The sequence below is a fragment of the Phycodurus eques genome, chromosome 17, assembly GCF_024500275.1.
Source record: "Phycodurus eques isolate BA_2022a chromosome 17, UOR_Pequ_1.1, whole genome shotgun sequence".
NCBI lineage: Eukaryota > Metazoa > Chordata > Actinopteri > Syngnathiformes > Syngnathidae > Phycodurus > Phycodurus eques.
Genome location: NC_084541.1, coordinates 20,663,429 through 20,688,458, shown reverse-complemented (window position 1 = coordinate 20,688,458; position 25,030 = coordinate 20,663,429). Strand labels below are relative to the sequence as shown.

General features: G+C 47.7%; 2 protein-coding genes across 2 annotated transcripts; one reads left to right on the top strand and one right to left on the bottom strand.

Annotated features, from left to right (window-relative positions):
• Positions 1 to 431: 431 nt before the first annotated feature.
• On the top strand, positions 432 to 15,356 carry brwd3 (bromodomain and WD repeat domain containing 3). The gene is given in 42 exon segments (XM_061703279.1): positions 432 to 620; positions 778 to 836; positions 931 to 960; positions 1,132 to 1,191; positions 2,052 to 2,202; positions 2,332 to 2,430; positions 3,248 to 3,408; positions 3,526 to 3,747; positions 3,830 to 3,930; positions 3,999 to 4,069; positions 4,181 to 4,281; positions 4,395 to 4,435; positions 4,618 to 4,722; positions 4,809 to 4,959; positions 5,060 to 5,194; positions 5,285 to 5,413; positions 5,560 to 5,785; positions 5,876 to 6,016; positions 6,113 to 6,293; positions 6,415 to 6,508; positions 6,620 to 6,781; positions 7,328 to 7,401; positions 7,469 to 7,664; positions 7,780 to 7,890; positions 8,806 to 8,913; positions 9,163 to 9,287; positions 9,368 to 9,453; positions 9,543 to 9,651; positions 9,738 to 9,799; positions 10,513 to 10,668; positions 10,744 to 10,864; positions 10,942 to 11,067; positions 11,629 to 11,701; positions 11,787 to 11,840; positions 11,939 to 12,076; positions 12,181 to 12,333; positions 12,401 to 12,558; positions 12,877 to 12,965; positions 13,086 to 13,132; positions 13,134 to 13,233; positions 14,452 to 14,669; positions 14,671 to 15,356. Coding segments are annotated over 42 exon segments (5,328 nt in total). The 5' UTR covers positions 432 to 586; the 3' UTR covers positions 15,241 to 15,356.
• A 2,000-nt stretch (positions 15,357 to 17,356) lies between these two features.
• LOC133415781 (terminal nucleotidyltransferase 5C-like) lies at positions 17,357 to 24,574 on the bottom strand. Its single transcript, XM_061702169.1, has 2 exons — positions 24,234 to 24,574; positions 17,357 to 22,383 (listed from the first exon to the last, which is right to left on the bottom strand). Exon 2 carries the CDS (start codon positions 22,375 to 22,377, stop codon positions 20,290 to 20,292), a length of 2,088 nt encoding a protein of 695 aa, XP_061558153.1. The 5' UTR covers positions 22,378 to 22,383; positions 24,234 to 24,574; the 3' UTR covers positions 17,357 to 20,289.
• Between the last annotated feature and the right edge of the window lie 456 nt (positions 24,575 to 25,030).

Here is a 25,030-nt window from a genome sequence, read left to right as displayed (position 1 = left end):
ACTGGAAAGATCTCAGAAAGCCAGCAGGCCACGCTCGTGTCTATCCTGTACTATAATGCCCAATAGGAGGGAATTTTCCTCGATGTCCGCTCCAAAGCGAGTTTGAGCTTTTGCCCTCAGGCCGCCGTCGGGTTAGGTTTCATTTCTTTACCTAATGGCAAGTTAGCCCTTTGATTGCTCATTTTCTTAGGGTTTCATTTTTAGTACGAGCTCTGGGCTGAACACTGTTGGTGATATTGTGTTTTGTTTTCTTGTCTCACTGCTGCAAGACCGATTAGACTCTGTGATACTGAGCATGTGGGGTTTTTTTCCCGGCAGAAAACAAAGCCTAAACGAGTTCCCGTTTTGACTATCTTTGATGTGCGTTGTCTGTATTCGTCATGTTGTTGCCATCCGAGCGGTGTTCGATGTCGCCGGGCGTCACTAGAGGGCGCTCGCACAAAGGGCCGGCCGCTGGCCCAGGGAGCAAAACTCGAGCGAGGAGGCCACTCGCTGACGTTAGCCCCATTAGCTACCAGTTAGCCCGGCGGCTAGCGAGCGAGCCAAAACATCAGTTTGTCTTAATGCCGCCCGTCCCCTCGCAGGCATGGCAGGGACACAGCGTTCGCACATCGAATGCGGTGAGTGCCAGTCGCTCGCCGCCTTCCACCGGGAAACGTTTGCCACCGTCGGGCTTTTGCGTGCGAGCGAAGTAACGGAGCGCGAGAAACAAATCTGCCTTAGCATTAGCCTTAGCGGCTCAACGGTAGCAACGCTTGCCTGTGTCTTCCCTTGCAGAACTGTACTACCTCATCGCCAGGTTTCTGCAGTCCGGACCTTGTCAGAAGTCAGCAAAGGTAACGACTTTTACCGCGAACGGCTGTGCAGACTGGCCGAACGGAATGGAATGGGCTAGCAGCTAACGTCGACTCGGTGTGTGTCGGTTGTTAGGTTCTGCTGGAGGAGCTGGAAGAGTATGAGGTAGGTTCAACAGCAACTTTCTGCCGTTCATTTCGTCGGGGATCTCCGAGTTGGGCGTTTTGGAGTTCATAGTTCAGCTATTTCTTTCCCGGAGTTCCACAAAGGAACGCGCAGTCGAGAACGGACGCCATTGTCTTCGCGCTGCTTCTTAACGACTTGTTTTTACTTCAGTTGATCCCACAACGATGGACTTGGGACGGAAATAAATACAAACGCACCTTCCAAGATTGGGTGAGTTTGATTTTTATTCATTTATTATGTCATACTGTCGAGCGTATATTTGTTTTATTCGACAACCGCCTTTTGTGGATGTTATTTAATTTTCATGGCAAACTTATCTCAGCGGTGAAGTTTGGAACGAGATTAGAATTTGTACATTTATTTTAGTATCGTCCTCCTGATTAACAGCCACGGCTCGCTATTGTGTAGGGAAGTGGGAGGAGGAATACTCGTTTGAGACGCTGTGATTGGTTTAACGTAGCTGTCAGTAATGACGTCAACCAACCGGAAGAGAATTAGTGACGCTTACTGGCTGCTCTCGAACCGCTCTTGTATCTAGGCTCAAACCTCGAAGAGGAAGGCTGGAAATGATACACAAAAATGTCATATACAACAAAACTATATCCGTACCGTATTCAACATCAATTATATTCAATATTACAATGCATCATATTTTTGCGACTCGGGAAAAACGTATTTAAAAAGGTAAATTAAGATTAGAATTGTAGGCATGGTTATAGCATGTTTGCTTTACATTCAGGAGATCAGGGTTGAAATCTAAGTTGCAATGTAAAACAAAACAAAAAACATGCCTCTTGGTTTAATTGATGGTTGACTGGCGACTAGTCCACAGTGTACACCAACCCTCGTTCCCCCCCCCCCCCCCCCCCCCCCCCCCCCCCCCCTACATACACACACACACACCAGCCTTTCGCCCAAAGTATGATGCATAATCAAATGTGCAATGGTGAATATCAACAGTAGCTTTTGAAATACCCCGCTTGTTTGTGTACAACAGCAAGTTAAATGCCTCATAATGTAACCTGAATAAAAAAAATATTGCTGTTTGCTGTCTGTGTGTCTTGTTGCAGGTGATTTTGAATGAGCACATTCCTGCAGACTATCTGCTGCGCGTTTGTAAGCGGATCGGCCCGCTCATCGAGAAGGAGATCCCACCGAGTGTTCCGGGAGTCCAAACACTTCTTGGCTTGGGAAGACAGTCTTTGCTTCGCACCACCAAAAGTAATTAGCAATCTCATGAAATGGATATAACCCTGACAAATGTGCTTGTAAAATAGTTTTTCCTTTTGCGTGTTTTGCAAAATGTAGTTTTGCTATCCATTTTCTCTAACCCGCATTTGTCGAATTTAGGTTGCAGTCACAAAGTATGCAGCGGCTCAGCTGTTGCTGCGCTCCACCGAGGACGGCCACCGGAACCTCCAGTCAACAATGGACATTCTACCAATGTTGGTGTGTATTCCAACCCAAACATATTAGATGGGTCTGTTCTCAATGCTTCCATAGCACAACAAAACACTTGAGGGTTTTAGCAAGTATTGAGCATAGTGTTTTCTGATTTTATGTTACAATGTTTGAAAGATTTGAATGGATTCTCATTTTTTTTAGAGCACAAATCCATTTCTTACTATTAGGTAGCCAGAGTTTTCAAAATGGCATTATCTAAAAACCAAATGTATCTTACGATGGTTCAGCAAATTTGCTAGGTACTAAACAGGCTTAATTTGGACCATGAGGATTGTTTTTTGACAAAAATCAGCAACTCTGTCAGAATTGGATAGCAGGGGTGCATGTTGCATCACATCATGAATGTTGCTTTGATTTTGCTCCGATCCATGATTTGAGTACTTTGCTGTTGCTTGCGTGGACATTTTCTCAGTTGAGAGGGAATACGAGGACATAAAAACAACTTCCACAGCAAGTACAGTAACAGCAATGTGAACGTGGGAGCCAGAATGATATCGTTGGCATTTATTGGTCTTGTCTTTTTCAGGCAAAACATGGCATCGTTGAATGCACGACAGCGACAGTCGCTTTTTGTCACACTTTGTGATAATATCAAAAGATTTTTTTCATGCATGGATGTATGATATGCCTTTGGTCTTACACATATCTGCTTCGTGCTTATTTATCGTTATGACGTACTTGGAGCATCTATCCATACGGTTAGTCGCTAATCTTCCTGAAAATAAACATACCCTCCTTTGTTTATTTTTCCGTGCTTTTAAGTGTCGCTGCAATTTATTTCCTGATTGTCTTTTGTTTCAAGTGTCGATCATGGGCGCTCGGCAGACCACCGGCACGGTTCGTTTTGGCCAGGCACTGCCGTCTTCCGCCTACCAACACATGAGGATACACAAACGTATCCTGGGCCACCTTTCTGCAGTCTACTGTGTAGCCTTTGACCGCACCGGGCGACGAATATTTACGGTGAGTCGTGATTGATTGGCCACGGATGTCACTCAAAGGAACTGTTGAAATGACCATTTTCGCAAGTCTGGAAATTGGATGTGTATCTCCTTTCTGGTAAATGTGGTGTTGTTTTAGGGTTCAGATGACTGCCTTGTAAAAATCTGGGCCACAGATGACGGCCGGCTCCTCGCCACGCTGCGCGGCCACGCGGCAGAGATCTGCGACATGGCCGTCAACTACGAGAACTCTCTCCTCGCCTCCGCCAGCTGTGACAAAATCATCAGAGTGTGGTGCTTGCGGACCTGTGCGCCCGTGGGCGTGCTGCAAGCGCACGCTGCCTCAATCACATCCATTCAGGTGAGCACGACGCACATGCTTGTTAAAACAGAAAACGTGTCGGAATCACGACCGATCGACATGATCTTCCCCATTCCTTTAGTTCTGCCCTTCAGCCAGGGGCGCGACACGTTACCTGGCCTCGACGGGTGCAGATGGCATGGTGTGTTTCTGGAAGTGGCACTCTGTCAGCATGAAATTCAAGTAAGTGCTACAGACACCTGTCAAGTTGTTCTTTGTATAGGAAATGTGTGTATGCTCGCAATCCACAGTGATCAGCCCGTCAAATTTGTTGAGCGGTCACGTCCTGGAGTGCAGGTCTCTAGTTCCTCCTTCAGTGGCGGTAAGCGTCCTCGGGGTGGAAAATGGCACCTCTCGCATGCACTTATTCAAAGCTGATATTAGAATTGAGGAACATGTGTGTGTCATTTCATGGCGAGTGTTTTGTCGATAGGTGGAATGTTCATGGCTACGGGTGGAAGCGATCACATGGTCAGGGTTTACTACCTCGGTGCTGAAACCCCCATGAAGGTCTCCGAGTTGGACGCTCATACGGTGAGAAACACTGCAGCTACGTCATTGTGTGTCTAGTGTCATTGGACTGCATTTTTTTTTTTTTTTTTTTAATCTTTTAAAGCTGTTAACATGTCACCATTTTGGTTTTGTAGGATAAAGTTGTGGTCGTCCAGTTTTGCAATAATAGTGACAGGTAAGAATCTGGTAGTTATTCATTCACACTACCAGTCAAACGTGTGGACACACTTTCTTGTGCTATTGAATAAGAAACTTTGTCCAAACCTTTAATTGGTAGTTTATAAAGTCAAGTTGTTGTTGTTGTTGTTGTTGTTGTTGTTTTTTAATTGAGTATCTAACAGGTGTGTATGTGTGCAGTCTCAAGTTTGTGAGTGGCAGTCGTGATGGCACAGTGAGGATTTGGCATTACCAAAAACAAGAGTGGAAGAGCGTCGCTTTAGACATGGCTGCCAGGCTTCCAGGGTAAAAGATGCGATTGCGCCCGTGGTGGGCTGATGCAACGATGGCTCACTTTGTGGTCCGTGACGGATGCCGACATTTTCCGACAGGAGTTCTGTTGTCAACGGAGATGACAAAACCAAGCTGGTGGTGACCATGGTGGCTTGGGACCGGGCAGATCGCACCGTCGTCACGGCGGTGTCTAACTATCAGCTCAAAGTGTGGAACGCAAGTAGCGGAGAGCTGCTGCATGTTTTATCTGTGAGTGGTTTCAGTGGGCATCTCCATTCTGCTGCCCCGTTAGACATGAGGGATGGCGAGGCCAGTCACGTGATAAACATCTCGGCTGTCTCTGTTGAAGGGTCACGACGATGAGGTGTTTGTGCTGGAGGCACACCCTTTTGACACGCGCGTCGTGTTGTCGGCCGGCCATGACGGCAATGTTTACATCTGGGACCTGAACAAGGGAGTGAAGATTCGCAATTTCTTCAACATGGTAATCAAGCAACCACGACTTGATTACTTAGAGCGATCTCTTTATTTGATGACGTTTCCTAGTTCATAAAAATGTTGTTTTTTTCCGCAGATTGAAGGTCAAGGTCATGGGGCTATTTATGACTGCAAGTTCTCAGCTGATGGGCAGCATTTTGCCTGCACTGACTCTCACGGCCATTTGCTCATCTTTGGCTTCGGCTGCAGCGTGCAGTATGAGAAGGTACCCGAGCGTCTTCGTATTTACAAACGAGTCACCCATTTGTCCCACAATAGACATCCCAAATAATGAAACACTATTCATACCTGTTGTTGCACACAAGATCCCCCCCCCCTAAAGAACACAACTGCTCAATTCATCCTCTTCAGGTTCCTGACCAGATGTTCTTCCACACGGATTACCGGCCTCTTATCCGAGACTCAAACAACTATGTCCTGGATGAGCAGACGCAGCAGGCGCCGCACCTCATGCCTCCCCCCTTCCTGGTGGATGTCGACGGGAATCCCCACCCGACACGCTACCAGCGCCTGGTACCGGGAAGAGAGAATTGCAAAGACGATCAGCTCATACCTCAACTTGGATACATGACTAACAGTAAAACTTGCCCTCTTTTAACCATTCATGACACGGACTCCGTTTAATCTCTGGAAAGAAAGCTGATAGAATTTGATCTCGTGCTCCAAGATGAAGGAGAGTTGGTCGAGCAGGTTCTTGGCCAGCAAACTGCAGAAAATGGAGAAAGCATTCTGGACAACCTCATCAGACAGTTGCAGAATCAGCAGGATGAGCATCAGAATGCAGAACTTCAGGCTGTTGAAGTGGAAGGTATGTCTCGACTACTACATTTGCAACGGTTGTGGCTGTAATTACGTGGTTCCTATTGTGCAATCTACCACCTCATTTCTCAATTTCATTCGGCAGGTGATGATGCGGCAGAAGCGGTAGCGTCCTCTCCAGATGTGGCTCCTCGCAGGAGTGGGCAGGTGGACGGCATGTGGCAAATGCAGCACAATGCCCTGCGCAGTCAAGTGGCCACCGAGAGAGACTTGTTGGCCTGGAGCCGCAGAGTGGTGGTCAATGAATTGCCCCGAGGAATTTTTCAGTGAGACGGCAGCAAGGAATTTCATCAATTCTGGGGGAGGGGGGGACGGGACGGGACGGACGACTGAATAGAGCGAGAACTTGAATTATGACGACTAAATGTTATTGTATCTTTTCTTCAGTGTCATGGAGGAAAGCAGACGAGCTAAAAGTGATAGGGAATGTTCTCTATACAACGCAGAGAGGAGAAAGAAACCAGTAACTTGTCCAGCCAAGGTTTGTGTACTTATTGCCCCACGAATACAGTTTCACTGTAAACACAAAGTATTAACCCCGGATAGCAACATCTTCTTTTTTTCTTTCGTCCTTTCTCTCTGCACTTTGTAGGCCGAGTCTTTGACCACGCGCCTGCGCTCCTTGCGGCCGACAAAGAAAAAGCAGCAGCGCCACACGTACGAGACCCGCTCGGCTCAAGTACGCCGGTCGCGGAACCGCGGTGCGCACGAACGTACCTCCGACGGGCATGCGGACTCCGACAGTGAAAGAGAAGTTGGTGGCCTTTATCTGAATTAAATAAAATGGTGTGTTCGTACTATTTAAAAAGTAGACTTAATCCCCAAAAATGTCAAGTGATTTTATTGCACCATTGTTTAATCCGACAAATTCAAAGGAAATAATTGTCATGGAAATAATCTGTTCCAAACCTGTTTTGTTTCTTGACTACCGTACAAGTGTAACAAACCTACCAGTGGTAATATTAAAACGGGGGAGCATATTTTTTAAAAGGTTACTAACTACAGATTTCAATACATTGGGCATTATTTCAGTACTTCAATTCAGATTCATGACACACAGAGGAAAATATCTTTCACAAGGTCAAATCCTGCAAAGTGTTTACGTTTAAAATAATCGTGATGGTTTCTTATGTTGTATTCAGATTGCAGAATTTCAGGTTTTCATGAGCTAGATGAATAATTTTTCCCCAATATTCTATTTCGGTTTCGCTACGATATTCTGTTGCAGTCGATCAGCGCTCTCTTGAAAACTCCTCTTTTTGAATGTGTCATGTACTGATGCCTAACTGTGTTTTGCCAGCGATCTGAGCAGGCGGAGGCCAGCGGTGCATCGTCTGAAAGTGAAGCCAAGTGGCAGAGCGAGAGCAGCTCCAGGTGAGGCTCTTTGACCGACGCCGATGCGTTTCTTACCGCAGACGTAACGCCTGCGCTTCACGTCTAGTGACTCCTCCAGTGAGTATTCCGATTGGACCGCCGACGCCGGGATCAACCTGCAACCCCCTAAGAGATCGAGCAGGAGGCCCGTCCGGCCCTCGGGTTACAGCAGCTCTGAAGAGGACGAAGGTGATGAGAAGGCAAAGGAGGAAAAGAAAAAGGAAAATGAAGAGAAGAAGAAAAAGCCCAAAGAGACCAAACAGGTGAGCTGGGCCCGCCTGCAGCATCTGTCGCCACGTTGTAAATGTATTTGTGGACAACTTGGCTTGATCGCCATCCAGCGTCAGTGATATTTCACAACACTGTTTATGTTTGCAGAAACCCACAACCTCTCTGGGTGGACTTGATGCAGAGGCATGGCTGCCACCCTCATGGATCATGGAGACCATCCCACATCGCTCCCCTTTCGTCCCGCAAATGGGAGATGAGGTGAGATGAGAAGCTCGGCTCTGCCCGCTTTTCGACTTTTTATTTCAACAAATAATGGTCAGCTCAAAATGCCACCCGTACATAACAACATATTTGGAAGATGAAAATCAAACATATACCCGGAGTGGAAAGATTTGTAGATGGGCGTTGACGGCGATCATTGACTCAATAAAATGAATCAAACCAAGTTTTAGTGGAGTCCGTAGGAGACCACACGCAAATTCAGATTGAGCACATACGTCACCTTCTTATGAATATCCGTGACGAGTGCAAATTGATTTGCAGGCGGGCTTGCACATGCTGCGAGAAAAGTTCCAAAAATACACCGAAGAATCCACTTTGTTTGTGGCAGGTCAGACTGTCGTGTTGAAATTTTTTGCAGGTTTTACATCGAATCTGTAGAGCGATATGAGGTCGCCAGCTGGTTTGATAACCTAATACATTTTTGGATTCATAAAAGGGCGGGCGAAGTCATGGGTATAGCTCCGCCTCCGAACACCTCTCAAGTCATATTTGAACCACAGTCAATGAAGGAAGCTAAAGACGAATCTTGTCCATCCCTGCATGCGCTGAACTGTGAGTAGAAGCTCCAAACATTCAAGGTGCCGTGATGCAACGATAGCAGACGTAAAACCTCGTTGGTTCCTCGGTCGGTTAAGTTAATCAACATGAGCAACCGATAGGATGAGATTTGAAAGGATTGGGATGACCACGTTTCTCGATTGTACTCGAGGTCACGTGTCTGCGGTGTGTGATCGTTGGTATTTGTCTGCGCGCCGAGACGAATTTCTGCCCGAGGGAGTCACAGCGAGAAACGGATCTCCTCGTACTCGACCGTGCTAAACGCGGACACGATATCGGCATTTTGTGTGGGCGACTGTATCACTAATAGACGGAACTCTTGTCTTCCTCCAGCTGGTCTACTTCAAACAGGGCCACCAGGCTTACGTCCGAGCGGTCCGAAGGGCCAAAGCCTACAGCGTCAACCCTCAGAAACAACCATGGAACAAACTCCAACTCAGGGTGCGGATCCCCATTAATATTGGCGTTTTTGAAGTGAGCTGCAATTGTTTTTACGATGACAAAAACATCGGAACAATCATCGTCACGTTGAGTTAAGGTAGCTCGTCAGGTCGGTTGCGGATGTGGAATATGAATGCGGCGTGTGCAGATTGTCAGCAGCAATTTATCGACTTGGTCTCAGGCGTGCTTTGGCGAAACACCGCTTTGTGTAACTCGTACTTGCCATTTCTCTTCCTCTTGGCGACCCAGGATCAGGAGTCTGTGAAGGTGGTCGGAATTAAGTACGAAGTGGGACCGCCCACTCTCTGCTGCCTAAAACTGGCTTTCTTAGACCCAATCTCAGGGAAGATGACCAATGACTCGTTCTCTTTAAAGTGAGTTTTTCTGTAAAGTCAATTAGGAATCTCAGTTCCTCAAGTGTCTCAACCTCCTAGATTTTCCATCTGCTTTAAAGGTACCATGACATGCCAGATGTCATAGATTTCCTGGTGCTGCAGCAGTTCTACAACGAGGCTAGAGAGCACAACTGGCAGCCAGGTAAGGCAGTGTGCGGCTCTCTGTCTTTAGACCGCTTCATTGAAAGAAATGGAGCGGTTGCTGACCTATTCTCTCTCGGCTCACTACGGGTATGAGATTCCGCAGCATCATCGATGACGCTTGGTGGTTTGGCTTGGTGGAGGACCAGGAGCCTCTGCAATTGGACTATCCAGACAGCCTGTTTCAGTGTTTCGCTGTCAAGTGAGTGTCTCGACATGTGTTTGTGTTTTTCACAATCATGTTTCAGTACATCGTAGTCAAATAGGTTTCATCGTTTGTCTCATCAGGTGGGACAATGGTGAGCGGGAGAAACTGAGTCCTTGGGACATGGAACCTATCCCTGAGGAAGGTTAGTTGCATTAAGCCAATTGGATTTGTCTAATTGGGTAAGTGTTTCCCAATCATTTTTGAGGCAAGGCGCGTGTTTTACATTCGAAGAATCTCACGTCACGCCACCGACCAAAATGGTCACGGTAAGAAGCATATTTGTTCAACGCTGGAGCCGTCGGAGGGCGCATTCGGCAGGAAAGGGGTCGATGGGAGGGATTTCCCAACGCTAACTGCAGAAAACCGACCGACCGGTGGGAAAAACGGCCAAGATGCTGCCTCCTGGTAGCCCACGAAGCAATGGCTTCCAAATATGGGCGGGCTCGCCGTGCCCCGGGGTCAACACCGTGAAAACTAAGTGCAGGCCTTGATTCTTGCTGTATGAATGGCAGCAGGCGGATATCCAGGTTAATCGTCCCTTTTGCTGGCTCGCGGGAAATGTCAATTTCATTGTCGTGCCGGTCGCGATACGTCGCTGGCATAGATTCATTAACAAGATGCAGGATGTGTCGTAAAGAAATAATAGCACTTCAGACCAATGAAGTCAAATTTCCTCTCACGGCACACGGTGTCTCTCTGCGCAGGTGGTAATAATCGGCGAAAGAAAAGAAAAATCACCGTACGGAAACCAGACCGTTGCACTCACAGACTGCAAATATGAAGTTGATTGTCACTTTTCGTACAATATACTGTGAAATTCACACATCTTCCATCTTTGACACGTTCTGCTGTCAGCTCTGTTACCCGAGCACGTGGGTGACGGCGTGGAGGTGGCGGAGGAGGAGCTGGAAGCGCTGCTCTACGAGCCTCAGGAGGGAGAGTGGGGAGCGCACGCGCGCGACGAAGACTGCGAGAGAATCAGTCGCGGCATCGATCAGCTTCTTACGCTCGGTAAGTATCAGAGGTGGCTGCATTCGAAACTGGCAACTTTGCTGGTGTTTGATGTGTTTTTCTGTCTTTCCACAGATGTAGCCAAGCCGTTCGCTTCGCCTGTAAATCTCGACGAGTACCCTCTGTACTGCACTGTGGTGGCCTACCCCACGGACATCAGCACGATCCACAAACGACTGGAGAACCATTTCTACAGGTGGCACCCGCGCGCCCACGAGTACGAGCTACGATTCGGCCGCGTTTACGCAATGGCGCTCTTTTTTTCTATTTCAGGCGCATCTCCGCTCTAATGTGGGAGGTGCGCTACATTGAACACAACGCCCGCACGTTCAACGAACCCCAGAGCCCGATTGTGGCGGCGGCCAAAGTGGTGACGGACGTTCTCCTCCGCTACATCGGGTAACACGACGACATTAGAATCGCTAGTCGACAGAGTTGGCGCAGCAACAACAACGCTGCGCATTTATTTGTGCCCGTAATTAGCTTCTGCACAGTCATTTTGAGAAGCAGGAGAGAGACCAAAGGTCCAGTTAGTGAATTCGACAGAATCTGTCTGGGTTTTTTGGCGAATGTGTGTGCTCTTTACTTGTCCACTTAATGTCGTTTACTGCACAAGCACACGGCTATTGCTTAGTTCATTGTTTCCCAACGTTCGCTGCAAGCCAGGGCGCATCGTTTATGTCAGAACAAGCTTAGGCACACCGCCGAACAAAAATGTCGCAAAAAGTATACGTTGCTGGCATCGGGCAGAAGCCTCGCATCGCCCAAACAGCAACTTTTCCGGAAACCAAATGAACGGCATGTTTGTTGAGCCATCGACATTGCATGCTCAAAGAGAGCCGGCCATTTTGAACAAGGTTGGCCAATCGTTTGTAAAAATGAGTCCCCGTCACTGGTTGGGCATCACTGGCTTCGTTGATAAGACACTTGGTCAACTATGCACCTCTTCCTTTGTTCCAGAGACCAAAGCTGCACAGACATCTTGAATCTTTATCATAGGCTGAAATTTGAGGTCAGCAGTGGAGAAGATGAGGTGACGTAGTTGGACTGGAGTCCAATTTTTCTGTCTCGGTTTTTTCGTGTAAATGTTCATTTGGGCTTTTACGTGCTCCTCGCAGGCCGCGGAGGTCGACGTGGACTCAGACACTCCGGGGACGTCTTCGGGACATCGGGTGAGAGACACGGCAGCGATTCATCTTCATTCTTCAAAACGTCGTCTCTATTCCTAGAATTTGTCCGGTTTCACGGCGGGCACCTTTCTCGATTCCAGGAAAGTAACTCTAAGAAGCGCGGCGTGGTTTTGGACGTGAGAGCGTGGCGAGGCCAGTGTCGAGAGCTGCTGCGTAAAATGATCTCCTCCCATGATTCTCAGCCTTTCAGGCAGCCGGTTGATCTCTTTGAGTATCCGGTAAAAAGAATCAGAACGAACATCTGCTGGCTCCTGACAAACGCCGCTTCACATAATGCATCTTCAAATCTACCCGCACAAATCTCTGCCCTGCTTTTGTCCAGGACTACCGAGACATTATCGACACTCCCATGGATCTGGGTACGGTGTCGGAGACGCTCATCGCCGGCAATTACGAGAACCCGATGGAGTTTGCCAAAGACGTCCGCCTCATTTTCAGCAACTCCAAAGCATATACACCGAACAAGAAATCCCAGGTAAAGCACTTGAACTCGCTGTTACCGAACCCTCCTGTGTTCTGAATGTTCTTGCGTTTCTCTTTAGATCTACACAATGACCCTCAGCCTGTCGGCCTTTTTTGAGAAAAGCATCATCTCCGTCATCTCCGACCACAAGTCGGCCATTCAGAACGAACGGCGGGCCCGCCAGAGAGAGAGTTACAGAAATCGCTTGCACAACGGAGGCAGCTCGCCAACTGTCGGGTACGGTAACCCCCCCCCCCCCCCCCCCCGCGGTTATTGGCAGTGCGGCATTTGCGAATTTTTGCTCACTCGGTGTTAGCCGGATCAAAGAAACAATTCGAAACCCCAATCAAACTGGAAGAACGAACCTTTTTTTTTTTTTTTTTTTTTTTTCTTTGAATTGCCTTTTGCTGTTGGGGTTATTTAAGAATATGAAAACTCTTATCATAAACCTTGGACAGCGTGAAGATTTTCCAAACTATACTTTTCACAGTCTGGCTCCGACAGCATGCTGTTACTTTGTTTTCTAAAACTGTACCTTGTTCTTCGATTGCGCAGCTCTAAAAAGAAGCACAAGTCGGATACGGCGTCACAGTCCAAACAATTCCAGACCTCAGCGAAGAGTCGCTCTCCGAGACCACATAACGGTAGGAATGTGTTTACAAACAGCGCGGCACGGTTAGCATGCCTGCCTCGCAGAGTCTCTGTGGATCAAATGCGCAGTAATGCTTTTCAGTGCGCTGACTGGCTCCGTGTTGTTTCTTTAGCTCAGAAAAGCCGACTTGTAGCACAGGTGGAGGACGAGGGGGAGCACGTCCAGGCCTTCTTCTCCGAGTTCAGGGACCGGCAGCGACGACGGAAACCGGCAGCGGCAGCGCACGAAGCGCAGCCGAGCAACTCCGACCGAGAAGTCAGGTATCAGACGCCGGGGCGACGTAACGTAGTGACTGGCCGCTCGGCGGCGAGCTTCGCTCTGCGGCGGCGGGGACCGCCCGATTCCTCGCCGGCACTCAGTGACTAACAATCAAAACCAAACGTCAAAGAAGGATATTATGACAACGGAATAATATTTACAAAAATAGTAACCGCATACCAGCAGCGGCAGCGCACAAAGCGCAGCGAACTGAGAATTATTCACAGAGAAATGAAGGGAAATGTCACTATTGGAACAACAGTTGAAGGGGAATGAATTTCTGGCTCTGGGTCGACATCAAAACAGGATGGACTTTACGTTACAAATTTAACCCCAAAAGGGAAAAAAATGTGCAAGTGCATCTCAATATTTAGAGTAATAAAAAATGAAATCATATTTTGAGTCATAATGGATAAAATAATTGTAAACTTAGCGGCATGGTTGACAACCGGTTGGCACATCTGCCTCACAGTTCTGAGGACCGGGGTTGAAATCCCGGACCCGCCTGCGCGGGGTTTGCATGTTCTCCCCGTGCCTGCGTGGCTTTTCTCCGGGCACTCCGCTTTCCTCCCGCATCTCAAAAGCATGCGTGCTAGGGTGATTGAAAACTCTAAATTGCCCGTAGGTGCGAATGGTTGTTTGTTTCTATGTGCCCAGCGATTGGCCGGCGACCGGTTCAGGGTGTACCCCGCCTCTCGCCCGAAGATTGCTGGGTTAGGCTCCAGCGCGCCCGCGACCCGCGCTACAGGAAATGGATGGACGGATAAACCTTGTGGACCAGTAATTTATTTCAATAGTTCCATTTGAAAAGTTACTTCATATTATTCAGTTTCACTCCACCAGAGTGAAATATTTCATTCTTTTATTTTTGTTGGGAACACTGATGTTTACAGTCAGCAACTCATGAAAATGCACTTTTTTTATTTTGCATCCTTTCTTCCTTTGCTCAAAATAGTTTGATAGCCTCTTTCCTTTGGTACTTTTCCGATACCGCTTCATAATTCGCTTTCTTTCTTCTTGACTCAAATTATTTGCCATCATTCAAAGCACCTGTACAATAAATCAATACATTTAAACGGCGCATAGCTACTCGCGGCCCACTTTGTGACTTTAACGACAGTGTTCCCGTCTGACGGCGGAACACTGCCGTCGTCTACGGTTGAAATTGTCCGGTCGCCGACCGCCAACGGCTGTTGACGCTCCCCAACTGTGTGCATCAGGACTCCCGCCGCAGCAGCGCCAAGGTGCGGCCGCGCCTCCGTCCGACGACGACGAGTCCGGGTCCGACAGCTCGTCGTCCGAGTCGGCCTCCGCGTCGTCGCCGTCGTCTTCCTCCTCCTCCTCTTCCTCCTCCTCGTCGTCGTCCGACAGCGACAGCGGCTCGACCTGCGAGGCGGAGAAGTACGTGGAGGGCGGAGATCACGACTACAGCAAAGCGCCCTGGCCTTTCGCTGCGGATCTCCTTGAAGGACAAGACGGTCACCTCAGGGAAGAGGAAACTCAAAGAAGGAGATGAAGACACCGCGAAGGGTGCCAAGAAAGCACGAGTGCAGCAGCTCGTACAGGTGGAGGAGGAGGAGGAAGAAGAGGAGGAGGAGGAGGAGGAGGAAGAAGAGGAGGAGGAGGAGGAGGAGGAAGAGGAGGAGGTAGAATTAGAGCAGCAAATACAACTGCGAACTCTAAGACCTGAGGCAGAGGAAGATGAAGAAGAGGAGGAGGAGGAGCTGGAAGAAGAGGAGGAACCAGATGAGGAGGAGGACGACGACGTCGACGACGGGCCGCCGACAGCGGCGGTCGCGGTCGCCGCCAAAGGCTCAGGAAGCGGCGCGTGCAACGAGCGTCATCAGGTGAACACTCGCCGCCGAGGCCGCGGGGCGGCGGCGCGCCCGGACGACGAGTCCGACGACGACGACGACGACCCGCTCAACCTGGGCCGGTCCCGCTCGGGACGCGTACGCCGCATGACCGAGAAAGCTCGCGTCAGCCACCTCATGGGCTGGGGCCACTGACCCTCAAGAAAACAAGGAAATACACTGCAGGGATTTTTCTTCTTCTTTTTTTGTACAGGTGTGTAAATAATAAATTTATATGTATAAATAATGTTTTTTTTTTTTTATTCTTCTTTTTTTTTAAACATTAGTGCTAACGATATGTTGCCAAGGGGGGTTTTGTCACCCCGGCCGACAGCTGCTGGCCATCGCGGCCCTCCTCCCTCGCGGGACTCCTCACCTCGGCCTTACTGCTCCTCTTCCGCCAACGCTCGTCTTCATCACGCGCTTCCCACGCAACGCTCGTGTCGTCACTGGCCGCCAAAGAAAAGAGAGACGGAAGGAAGCGGGGATTTGAAAACACGGTGCTGGTTTCTTCCCAAACTCTCGCGCCGTCCGGATGAGCTCTTTAACCAGCCGGTCGTTCCTCGGTTGGAAAAAAGATCGGGTGACCCGGCCGCCTCACAATTTCCGACAACTGTAAATACGACGTCTTCCCTGGCTTCCCTTTAATGGCATTGATTGTTTTTTGAGTTACAATTAGTTTTTGTGTCTGCGTCCTATTTGTACAGTCCCTCGACAGACGAAGTGCGTCCCGATGATCTTTTCGCTTTGACTTGGCTTGCTGTGTCACGCATTGACTCCAACGTGACATGTTTTGCACATTTGATCTTCTCCATGTGGCAGCTTAGGAATGACGTTAATAGAGAAAGATAATAGGTTTGAAATTGTCATCTACGAATGCTTCACCACCGTTTTGTCGTCTCTCGGGATGTCGCGAATAATTAGGGTGGTTGTCGTCTGTCCGACTGGATTCACGACGTGCTCGCTGTTTACATTGTGCTATCGTGAGTTGGGAAACACATCAGCCAACCTTTTACAAGTTTGTTTGTTTGTTTGTTTGTCTTTTCCCCCCGTCAGAGACGCAGAAGCATTAACTGGGTGTCTCCAAAATGATATTTTGATGAATTTGTCTGGTCTCTTAATCATCACAATACTGAGGGTGGATCCACTAAACGTTTTTTTGTTGTTGTTGTTTTTTTTGTTTTGTTTTTTTATATACACGCTGTTTTTAATTTTTGTTTTAAATAAAAGATAACAATTTCTTACAATGGCCTTTGGTGTTTGTGTTATTGCCTCCGTTAAAGAAGTACGCGCGTTTGTCGTTATTTAGTTTGCTTGCCACAAATTCAATCATGGATGCTTTAATGAATGTAAGCAGACAATTTCCTTGATCAACTGGGGAAAACTGATCCTTTATTCAATATTTTAGATGAGTAAAGTGTGCTTTTTCACCAATGTTCTTTTAAGAACCCAGCTAGCATGGCTGACTTGTTTTTCAGGTGACAAACAATTGGAGGCGGAATCGCGTTTTGCACTCCAGTTACTCGACAATCAATTCCACACGATGAAAACATTGTTCGAACTAAGTGAGCTAAACGCTGTCCCTTTCAATTTTGTAGAGAAATGCACATACGTTTTGTAGGGGCAAATGTTAAAGCCTCGGTGAGGACGCTCGGTGCCTTGCTTTGTAACATGGAAGGAAGGAAGGTCAGTTTTCATATTCATTTTGTTATCCTATTTCCCAAAACACAACAACCATACCGAATGTCCATATTTGCTGTGCGAGGCCTCCTTGGTTTCCGGCGAGCACGGACTGTTACGTGTGTGTGTGTGTGTGTGTGTGAGACTGTTCCGCTTTGGCAGACGCATTAATGCGTTGAAAGTCGGGCTGAGTCAGAGCAGGCGCAAACAAGGTTGAGCTGTGACGCAACTCCAAGCTGCAGACCGGAGAAGGAAATGCTCGCTTTGTCAGATGGGATTTATTTGATTGATTGATTGATTGATTTGTTTGTAGTTGTGCCTGCAACCTTGTCATTGGCAGTTATTTAAAGACTTTTGGCACACAATGGAATAATGATTGTTGTTAGATTTTAGTTATTAGTTTTAAGAAAGCAAATCATTTTGAACACACTGCATTCGTGTGTCAGTGCTCCAAAAGAAGAGCAAGCCTGAGGCCTTTGCAACTCCATTCACAACATTTGATTTGCTGATGAGGAACTATTTCATATTTCATCTTACAGTGAAGAACAGCAGAGAACACTCCAGACAAAGAGCGGTTGTGTTTTGTTTTTAATCGTCGTCATCACACAAGTAGCTCGACACCGATAAATCAGGACAGAAACACTACGTCCGTTTTGGGAGTGATTCTTGGGGCGATTATCACAACAGTTGGAAAACCGCATAGTTGCACACATTGTCAATTCAATATTGCATCTGAGAATCACAAGCAGGACAACACAACAGCTATATCTACAATGGCTATAAAAAGTTCACACGCCCCTGTTCAAATGCCAGGATTTTGTGATGTAAACAAAATGAGACCACAACGCATAACCCCCAAAAAAAAAAAAACACCATACCTGAACTGGGTTCTTGGTCAAGGTGGAAGGAATTATGAACGGTGGAAATTACGAGTCAGAGTTAGCACAAAAGCTTCTGGCTTCGACTTGAACAGTTGAAGTTTACTTGGGATAAATCAGAGGCCTCATAAATTGTCCTGACTCCCATTCCAAATGGCTTTGAATGTGATTCTCGCAGTTCTCAAAGATTAGAATGTAATCCAGGTTATAGGTCACATCCGTGGTTTTGAAATGATTTGCATATATATCACAAAAACCTGCCATGAACGGGGGTGTGTAGACTTTTTCTGTCCACCGTGCATTTAAATTGCGCTTCAGTCTCAGATAAAGTGTGAACGACCTTTGTCTTTTCTTCCCCCCCTCCTTTTATCTGTGTGTACTTAATAGTGAAAAACGCAGCAGCCGCAACATTAGCGACGATGATTTACTGGAAAGCACATAATGTTTTTGTGACCCAATAAAGCAAATAAAGTGTGTCCACTTCATGCGGCTCGCTAAATGGATTTGTTCTTTTCAATTTGGCAGAAAATAGATACCAAAACAGCAATGTTTCTTCACTTTTTTACATGTATTACAAGCAGCTTCTCCCCCCCCCCCCACCAAAACCCTTCTTGCCATAAGTTGAACAAGAGTTGTGTACTCTAATATTTGGTTGTCACTATTTTCCATGACCTAACATCGTGGCCAGTGAATGTCGACATGATCTGTGCACATTTAAACACACGACATCGTAATAGATAACAAGATGACATGTTTGCACAATTCCAACAAGTGACGCTCGCAAAATCCGCTGCAAGCCAACTCTGCTCAGCTCGTCGCGCACACTTAAAGCTGATCACATTCTTTTAAAGCGGCCGTCCGAATGGAGCGGTCCTATAGAAATGTAATACACGGCGACCTAATTCCAATCATTCAGCAATTACCTTTCAAAATAAAAGCCAAGACACATCACAGCGTTGCGAGCTTGACGCCAGGGAGCAACGTCACGTCACGAAAACATGGAAAACTTGGGATCTTTGGAACCAAATACAAATCTTTCAACATGAGAATACAAATGTATAATACTCGATTAGGGACAAAACAGTTCAGTGTAGCATACAAATTCTCCCTTTGCCATATTATTGAATCTTAAGTGGACTTCAGATATTTCATTTCAGTCAGTTAAAGGAAGATGTTTGTTTGCAATTGACACGTTTTATATGCAAATGGAGTGAAAAACCTTCTGCGCTTGCAAGATTTAGCTTTCGAATTATTCAAAGATGGACATTTTCCAATGGCAATTCAAGATGAAGTGGTAATGGCGTTTATATTTCAGTGTGTTTGATACTGACTTTAGCCACGTTCCGACAAATAACAACAACAACAACAACAACAACACAAATGCAAATATGACGAACCATATTTGGCACCACAAGCCTCAAGAATCAGTAAAGGGTCAATGACTGAATGAATGAAACGTTGTAACAATATATAATTGATATAACATCATTATACATAAAATGGAATCGTACTAAATAGAGCAAAAAAAAGTCTCGGAATGTACTATCATCATTTTGTGGGGTTATAACGTCGCATTTCCAAGTCTCTCAAGCAAGATTATTCTGTGAGTTGAAAAGAGTTTTCTTAATATACGCATGCTACTGTGGAATAACTAGCCGCTTTGCAAATTTCCAGTCGATTCCCACTGAAAGTGAACATTTGCAATCCTAGGCACACTTAAACCTTTACGCGTACACGCAGATAATTGTGTTACATTTCGACACGTTGAATAACGTCACATGCTGAGAGTAAAACCACTCGGTAACATTTCACGAAACAGCTGCTGACCGTGTTCGGAATCGCCGTCTATCCGCTAGGCCCGGGACATTTTGCGACGCATCTCGAAGTCGTCAACAACGTTGGGCACTACGAAAGAAAAAAAAAAAATGCACAGTTGAAAGCAGATGTTAACATACACTGTGTCAAATTCTTTTTGGAATTTGATGAGTCAACTAGCTAGTCCCGCCGTAATTCTCAAAGTGAGGTACAAGTGCCGCTCGTGGTACCTGGGCTCCCTCCAGTGGTATGTGAAAGAATCACCGAATGAAAGGTTTCAACTGCATAATATTGCAGTGGATTTTTACCGTTTTTTTTAATCTAGTACAGTACATTTTAGTAAGTAGAGTTCAGTTGCGTGTCCCTTTTGGCTAGGGTTACTTAAGCATTTTGAAATGTTTTCCAACACTGCCACCGTATTTCAGTATTGGTCATTATGGTGCTACTTGTATTTTTTGAGGTGAGCGAATGATTCCGAACGTCCAAATCCGTTTGGCTTCATCGATTGTTTGCGTCCCGTACGTGATGGAGAATTATTCGATGTTCTGTGTTGGGGAATGATTCAAGAAAACCAAGAACCTTTTCCATACAAGCCTTCTCTGCGCTCTGTGTGTCCGAACATCCACTTTGCAATTCTTTCCTTTCCAAAAGTCTCCAACATCGAAAGGCGCACATGCTTTGCCTTTGGACCGCGCTCAGTCCTGACCAAGGTGGGAAGTCAACGCATTACGGGACGCTGTGCCCGGGGGTCCCTCGTGTTTTCAAAGAAAACCCGCCTGAGTGCCGGAAAGCTGCCCGCCCGCCCGCCTCCCAGAAGGGCACAGCGCCGTGGCTACACCGGGGCGCTTTGCACGTGCACCGGGTAGGGGTGATAGACGAGCGAAGGCGGGGCCCGCGCGATGACGTAGCTTCCGTAAACGGGCTCGCTCATGTAAGGGGCGGGCTGGTAGAAGCAGGTGACTTCGGCGGCGTTGGGGATGGCGTTCTGCTCTCCCAGCACCCGCAGAGCCAGGACGGTGATCATGTTGAGCGTCTGCCTCCTCTCGTGGCCCATCAGGCACACGGTGCTCTCGTCGATGACCCGCCGCAGAGTCATCAGGTAGTCGTACTTGCTGCTCTCCTCGCTGCCCGTCAAGTGGCAGTGCAGGTAGGCCTCGATCTTGCGCTGCTGCTCCTTCACGTCGGGAAAGTCGATGAAGAAGCGCGAGCACATGTACCGCTCCAAAGACTTGATCTCCGTCTCGCTGGCCGGACGGAAGTTCCTCACCAGGAGGTCGCTGTATTTGAGCAGGCCCCCTCCTCGGATCTCCTCCGGGTGGTGGGTGGCGATGATGCGCCGCCGCAGGTGCTCCGTGGCCTGGTTAAAGTCGCCGTACATGCACTGCGCCTGCACGGCCGCACAGGAAGCCCACGAGCCCAATCCGCAGCTGGGGGCGGGAGCTTCTGCACGGTCTCCCTGAGGCGCTCCTGCATTGTCGGCGTCACAATCCGGAGGCTTCTCGGAATGTTTGGGCTTCACGGTCGGCTCAGAAGCCCGATTGGTTTCAGGTGCAGCCTGGAGTGCGCTGGCCGCACCTGAAACATTTGCCGTGCTCCTCTGTGAGGAAGCTGTTCCATGAGCCCCGTCTTGCGGAGGAGATTTCATCTGAGCGGGTATCTCGATGGGGGGAAACAGCTGAGCGGTCATATCCGACGCATCTGTGAGCAGAGACCATTTTTCAGGACGACAGATCAGCTTGCGGGACATTTTTCGTTGCAGTTTGGGCGAGGGGCAGAAGTCTGGGACAACCTCCGGTGACGTGCTGCAGGTTTTCTTCGCCGGGGGAGGGGAGGAGAACTCGTGATGGGACTCTCGCAGGCCGGAGTTGGCAGACTCCACTTGGACGTAATCTTGCGCCAGGGACTTATTGACCAACGCTGTAATGGAGACGCACGATTGAGAGGCCTCATCTTGAACCTGCAGCTTTAAAGATGCACACGTTGGAGAAGATGAAACCCCTGGAGATCCCTTAGAAAACTTCTCCTTGTCGTCACTTGGCTCCAAAACAATGTCCTCTTCTGATTGTACTTCTACTTCCGGCTCTTCCTGTTGAGATTTCAGCTTGAAATCGACATCTTCAGACGCTAACTCCTCCTGTCCCCCACAATTTTCAGTCTCTGCACGAGGAAGCTCTTTTTCCTCAACAGCTTCACTCCGACGCGCCGTCTCTGCACGAGAAGCCGTGTCGGAGTCGACCCGCGCGACGCTCGACTGCGCGCTCGCTTGGTTTCCCCCCGGGCCGTCTTTTGCGGCCAACGTCCGAGCATCCGAACACAACTTCCTCGCTCGTCTCCGGTCGGTCTCCCAGTAGGACTCCAGCATGCGGTCCAGAACGATCTGGAAGGAGTCCACGCTGAATTCAAACTGCCTGCGAAGGACGCTGACGAATCTCAGGCCCACCGTTTTGGCTCTGTTGTCGGACAGAGAGATGAGACTCCATCTGTCGTGCTCGTTGAACACTTTCACCATCTTTTGCACGTACGCTTCTTTCATCGTGAGGCAGGTGATCTTGCGTCTGTTGACTCCGCACGGGAGGAGGTCCCGCAGGCTGCCCAGCACCACCTCCTTGATCACCTGGAAGTCCTCTTGCCTGGGCAACTCCACTCCGAAGATGATGTCTAAGTCCCTGACGCCCAGGCCGTTGTCCCTCACCAGGACGTGGCTGGCGGTGGCTCCGTTGAGGCGGATGTCCTTGACCCGGATGTTTCTTTCCACGAGTCGGTCCTTCACCGCGCGGATGATGTCTTTGGCACTCACCTGCAGTGTTGGAAAATTCCCTCGCCCGTGAATGGGAATGACCTCGGTCAGGACTTGATCCAGAGCCTGGAGCTGCTCCAGGGTCAAGTTGTGGAATCGTTTCTGGGTTTGGGGCTCCGTCATGCTTGCCTGTGAACACAGGTGGCGAGAGCACACACACACACACACACACACACACACACACACGCTGTACTTATTAAGTCGGAGGACGGGTTCTTGTGGAAGGGAAAAGCTAAGAAAAGCAGTTGTCCTGATTCAAAGTCAAAATGAAAAGGGCAACTTGAAAAGATTGTTTTGCTTATTAGATTCAGTCACTAATTGTCGCAAACTACCACCAGAGGGCGACAACATCTCAGCATAAACAAACATGCTTCGACTGGACTTCTTTTTTTTGCATTCATTCATTTCATTTTCTCCCGCTTATCATGTACTTGCATCATTTGTGGGCGCAGCTGTAATCTTCTTCCTGTATGCGAATATGCATGTTGCTTTGTGTGTTTAGTTTTGAAGTGCGGTTTTAGTCCGTTTAGTCATTAGTTTCATCAGTAGTTGTTGTCGTTTTTTCTTCACGCATTATCACGTGGCCTCTATTTTATTCCTATGTTTTAATCGTGAGAATCGGGACTGGTTGCTGCATAGGTTCCGGTCGACTCCCAAAAACGTTGGCCGACTCAACTCGCTAGGGAAAAAAAAGTCTCGAATAGATGATATATTTCGTACGTTTCATACCTTTAATAATATTAGATTGGCATGGCTGCTCTGTCTATCTCTGGAATTGGAAGAGGCAGGACAATAATGTGGTGGAAAAATTGAATATTGACTTTTCATTTATTCCTTATGCCTTGCTCAAGGGCAGCTCAAATGTCGCCAGAAATCTGGCAATTTCATTGGCTCCTTCAAACGATTCTGGCATCGAAGAGGAAATCAACCTTAGGCGCTCTTGTCGCGTGACGTGGCGGCGATGAATCGCATCACGTGATGCAGTTTACACACTTGAGGGCATCTGCGCATTCATAATGAGGTGCTTTTTTTTTTTTTTTAGTATTGGTATTATTCCTGCTGTTATGAGGCGATATTGCGGGTGAAAGGTACGCAATCGTTGTTCGTGTGATGACTCACTCGCTCGCTGTCAATTTCAGCAATCAACATTCACAAGCATAATATCCATTAAGACACATTTGTCACTGACAAGAGACATAGTGACAATATTTATTCAAGATGATCCCTGTTCGTGACATTATCAACGATAGATATATTTGCTAAAGTAGCAGCATATATAATCCATTTTCCACGTCCTTTTGGACCAATGTATTATTCAACTCCTTGTTCTGCTGAGGTAAACACAATCGCCGTCCGTGTTTGGAAGCTCTACAAGCTCTATGGAGTTTATCAAACGCGTCGAAATAAAAGTCAAAAGTCATAAAGTCGTTTCATGAGTCAATTGGAGAAGATTGTGCAGTGTTGATGTCATTTGCACTGGGCCGGGTCATGTGACGCATTTGGAAAGCCTGATGATGTATTTGGTGAGCACACAGCACAGTTATGATAAGATATAATATAGTTTGTTTTTGTTTTTTTGTTCGCGGATGTGAGTGAGCGGGGCCACAGCATCCTCGCAAATAAATCAGCTCGGTCCTGCAGCACTTGGCTTCTTTTTTTTTTTTAAGAGGTACAACACCATGAGTCATACAGCTGCTCAGTGAGGAAGCTGCACTCGATGGCACAGAAACGCAACAAATAGTCCATCACAGGTTCCAATAAAGCGCAACTATGCAATACAAATAAAGGCACGGATGCACAATATACATTTTGAAAGGTGACTTTTGATATTTTACTAATGTTAGTTTATAAATGACTGGAAAGCTCACTGCTACTTCTTTTTTTGGGGGGGGGAGTAACTAAAGTTGACAGCATATATATTATAAACCGATTCATAATAATAATAATTATGGAGAAACGACTGAGCAAAAGAAACTTACCTGTTTTAACCTGCCAAATTAAAACTGAAAGTATAACCACAGAAAGGCAAGATGGGGGGGGGGGGGGGGGAAGTCACTTAAGATCTGTCCAACAGGTTGACGGGAGCTGTTTCAAAAGAGGTTAAAACGCCACCACGCACACTTTTGCCTCTCCTCCACACAGCAGCACTGTTTCCATGGCAATCGGGCGTCACGAACATTTACGGCAAATCACGACGCTCTTTCCCTCCGCAACTTGGAGCCCACTCCGAGTGTCGCCTGTTAAGGGGCAAAGTCAAAGTCGGACTCGGTGGACGTGTCAGTGCGCGTGCCACCGCACCGCTGGCCGAGCTGTTGCCGGGTGAAACATCGCAGCCGAGCGAGCGCGTGAGTCATCGTCTCTCCCGCGACGTCATCCGCGTGCGCTGGCCCCGCCCACGTCGCAGCCCGGCCCAATAAGAAGGCCACCGTCAGCAACGGAACATTTTCTCCTGGTTATTTTCGAGGTTATGTATGGTTGTTGTTTTTTTGAAATAGATGTAAATAAGACCCCGCCCTGATCAGATTGGCCCGTTGCTGGGATACGCAAGCGCGTCCGCCATATTGAATGTGTCAAAATTTTTCCCGTGACAAGTACTCGGTGAATAAGTAAGTAATCGGTATAAATCCCTGAATATAAAAGCAGTTCAACCTAATAACCCCTTCAGTTTGGCAGCAGTGGCTTAAGAAGACAAGAGACTGCACAAGCACTTTGACAGGAACGCAAGTTACTCCAGCAGGAATTAGCAATATTTTATTTGTAACATGAAGTTATAATT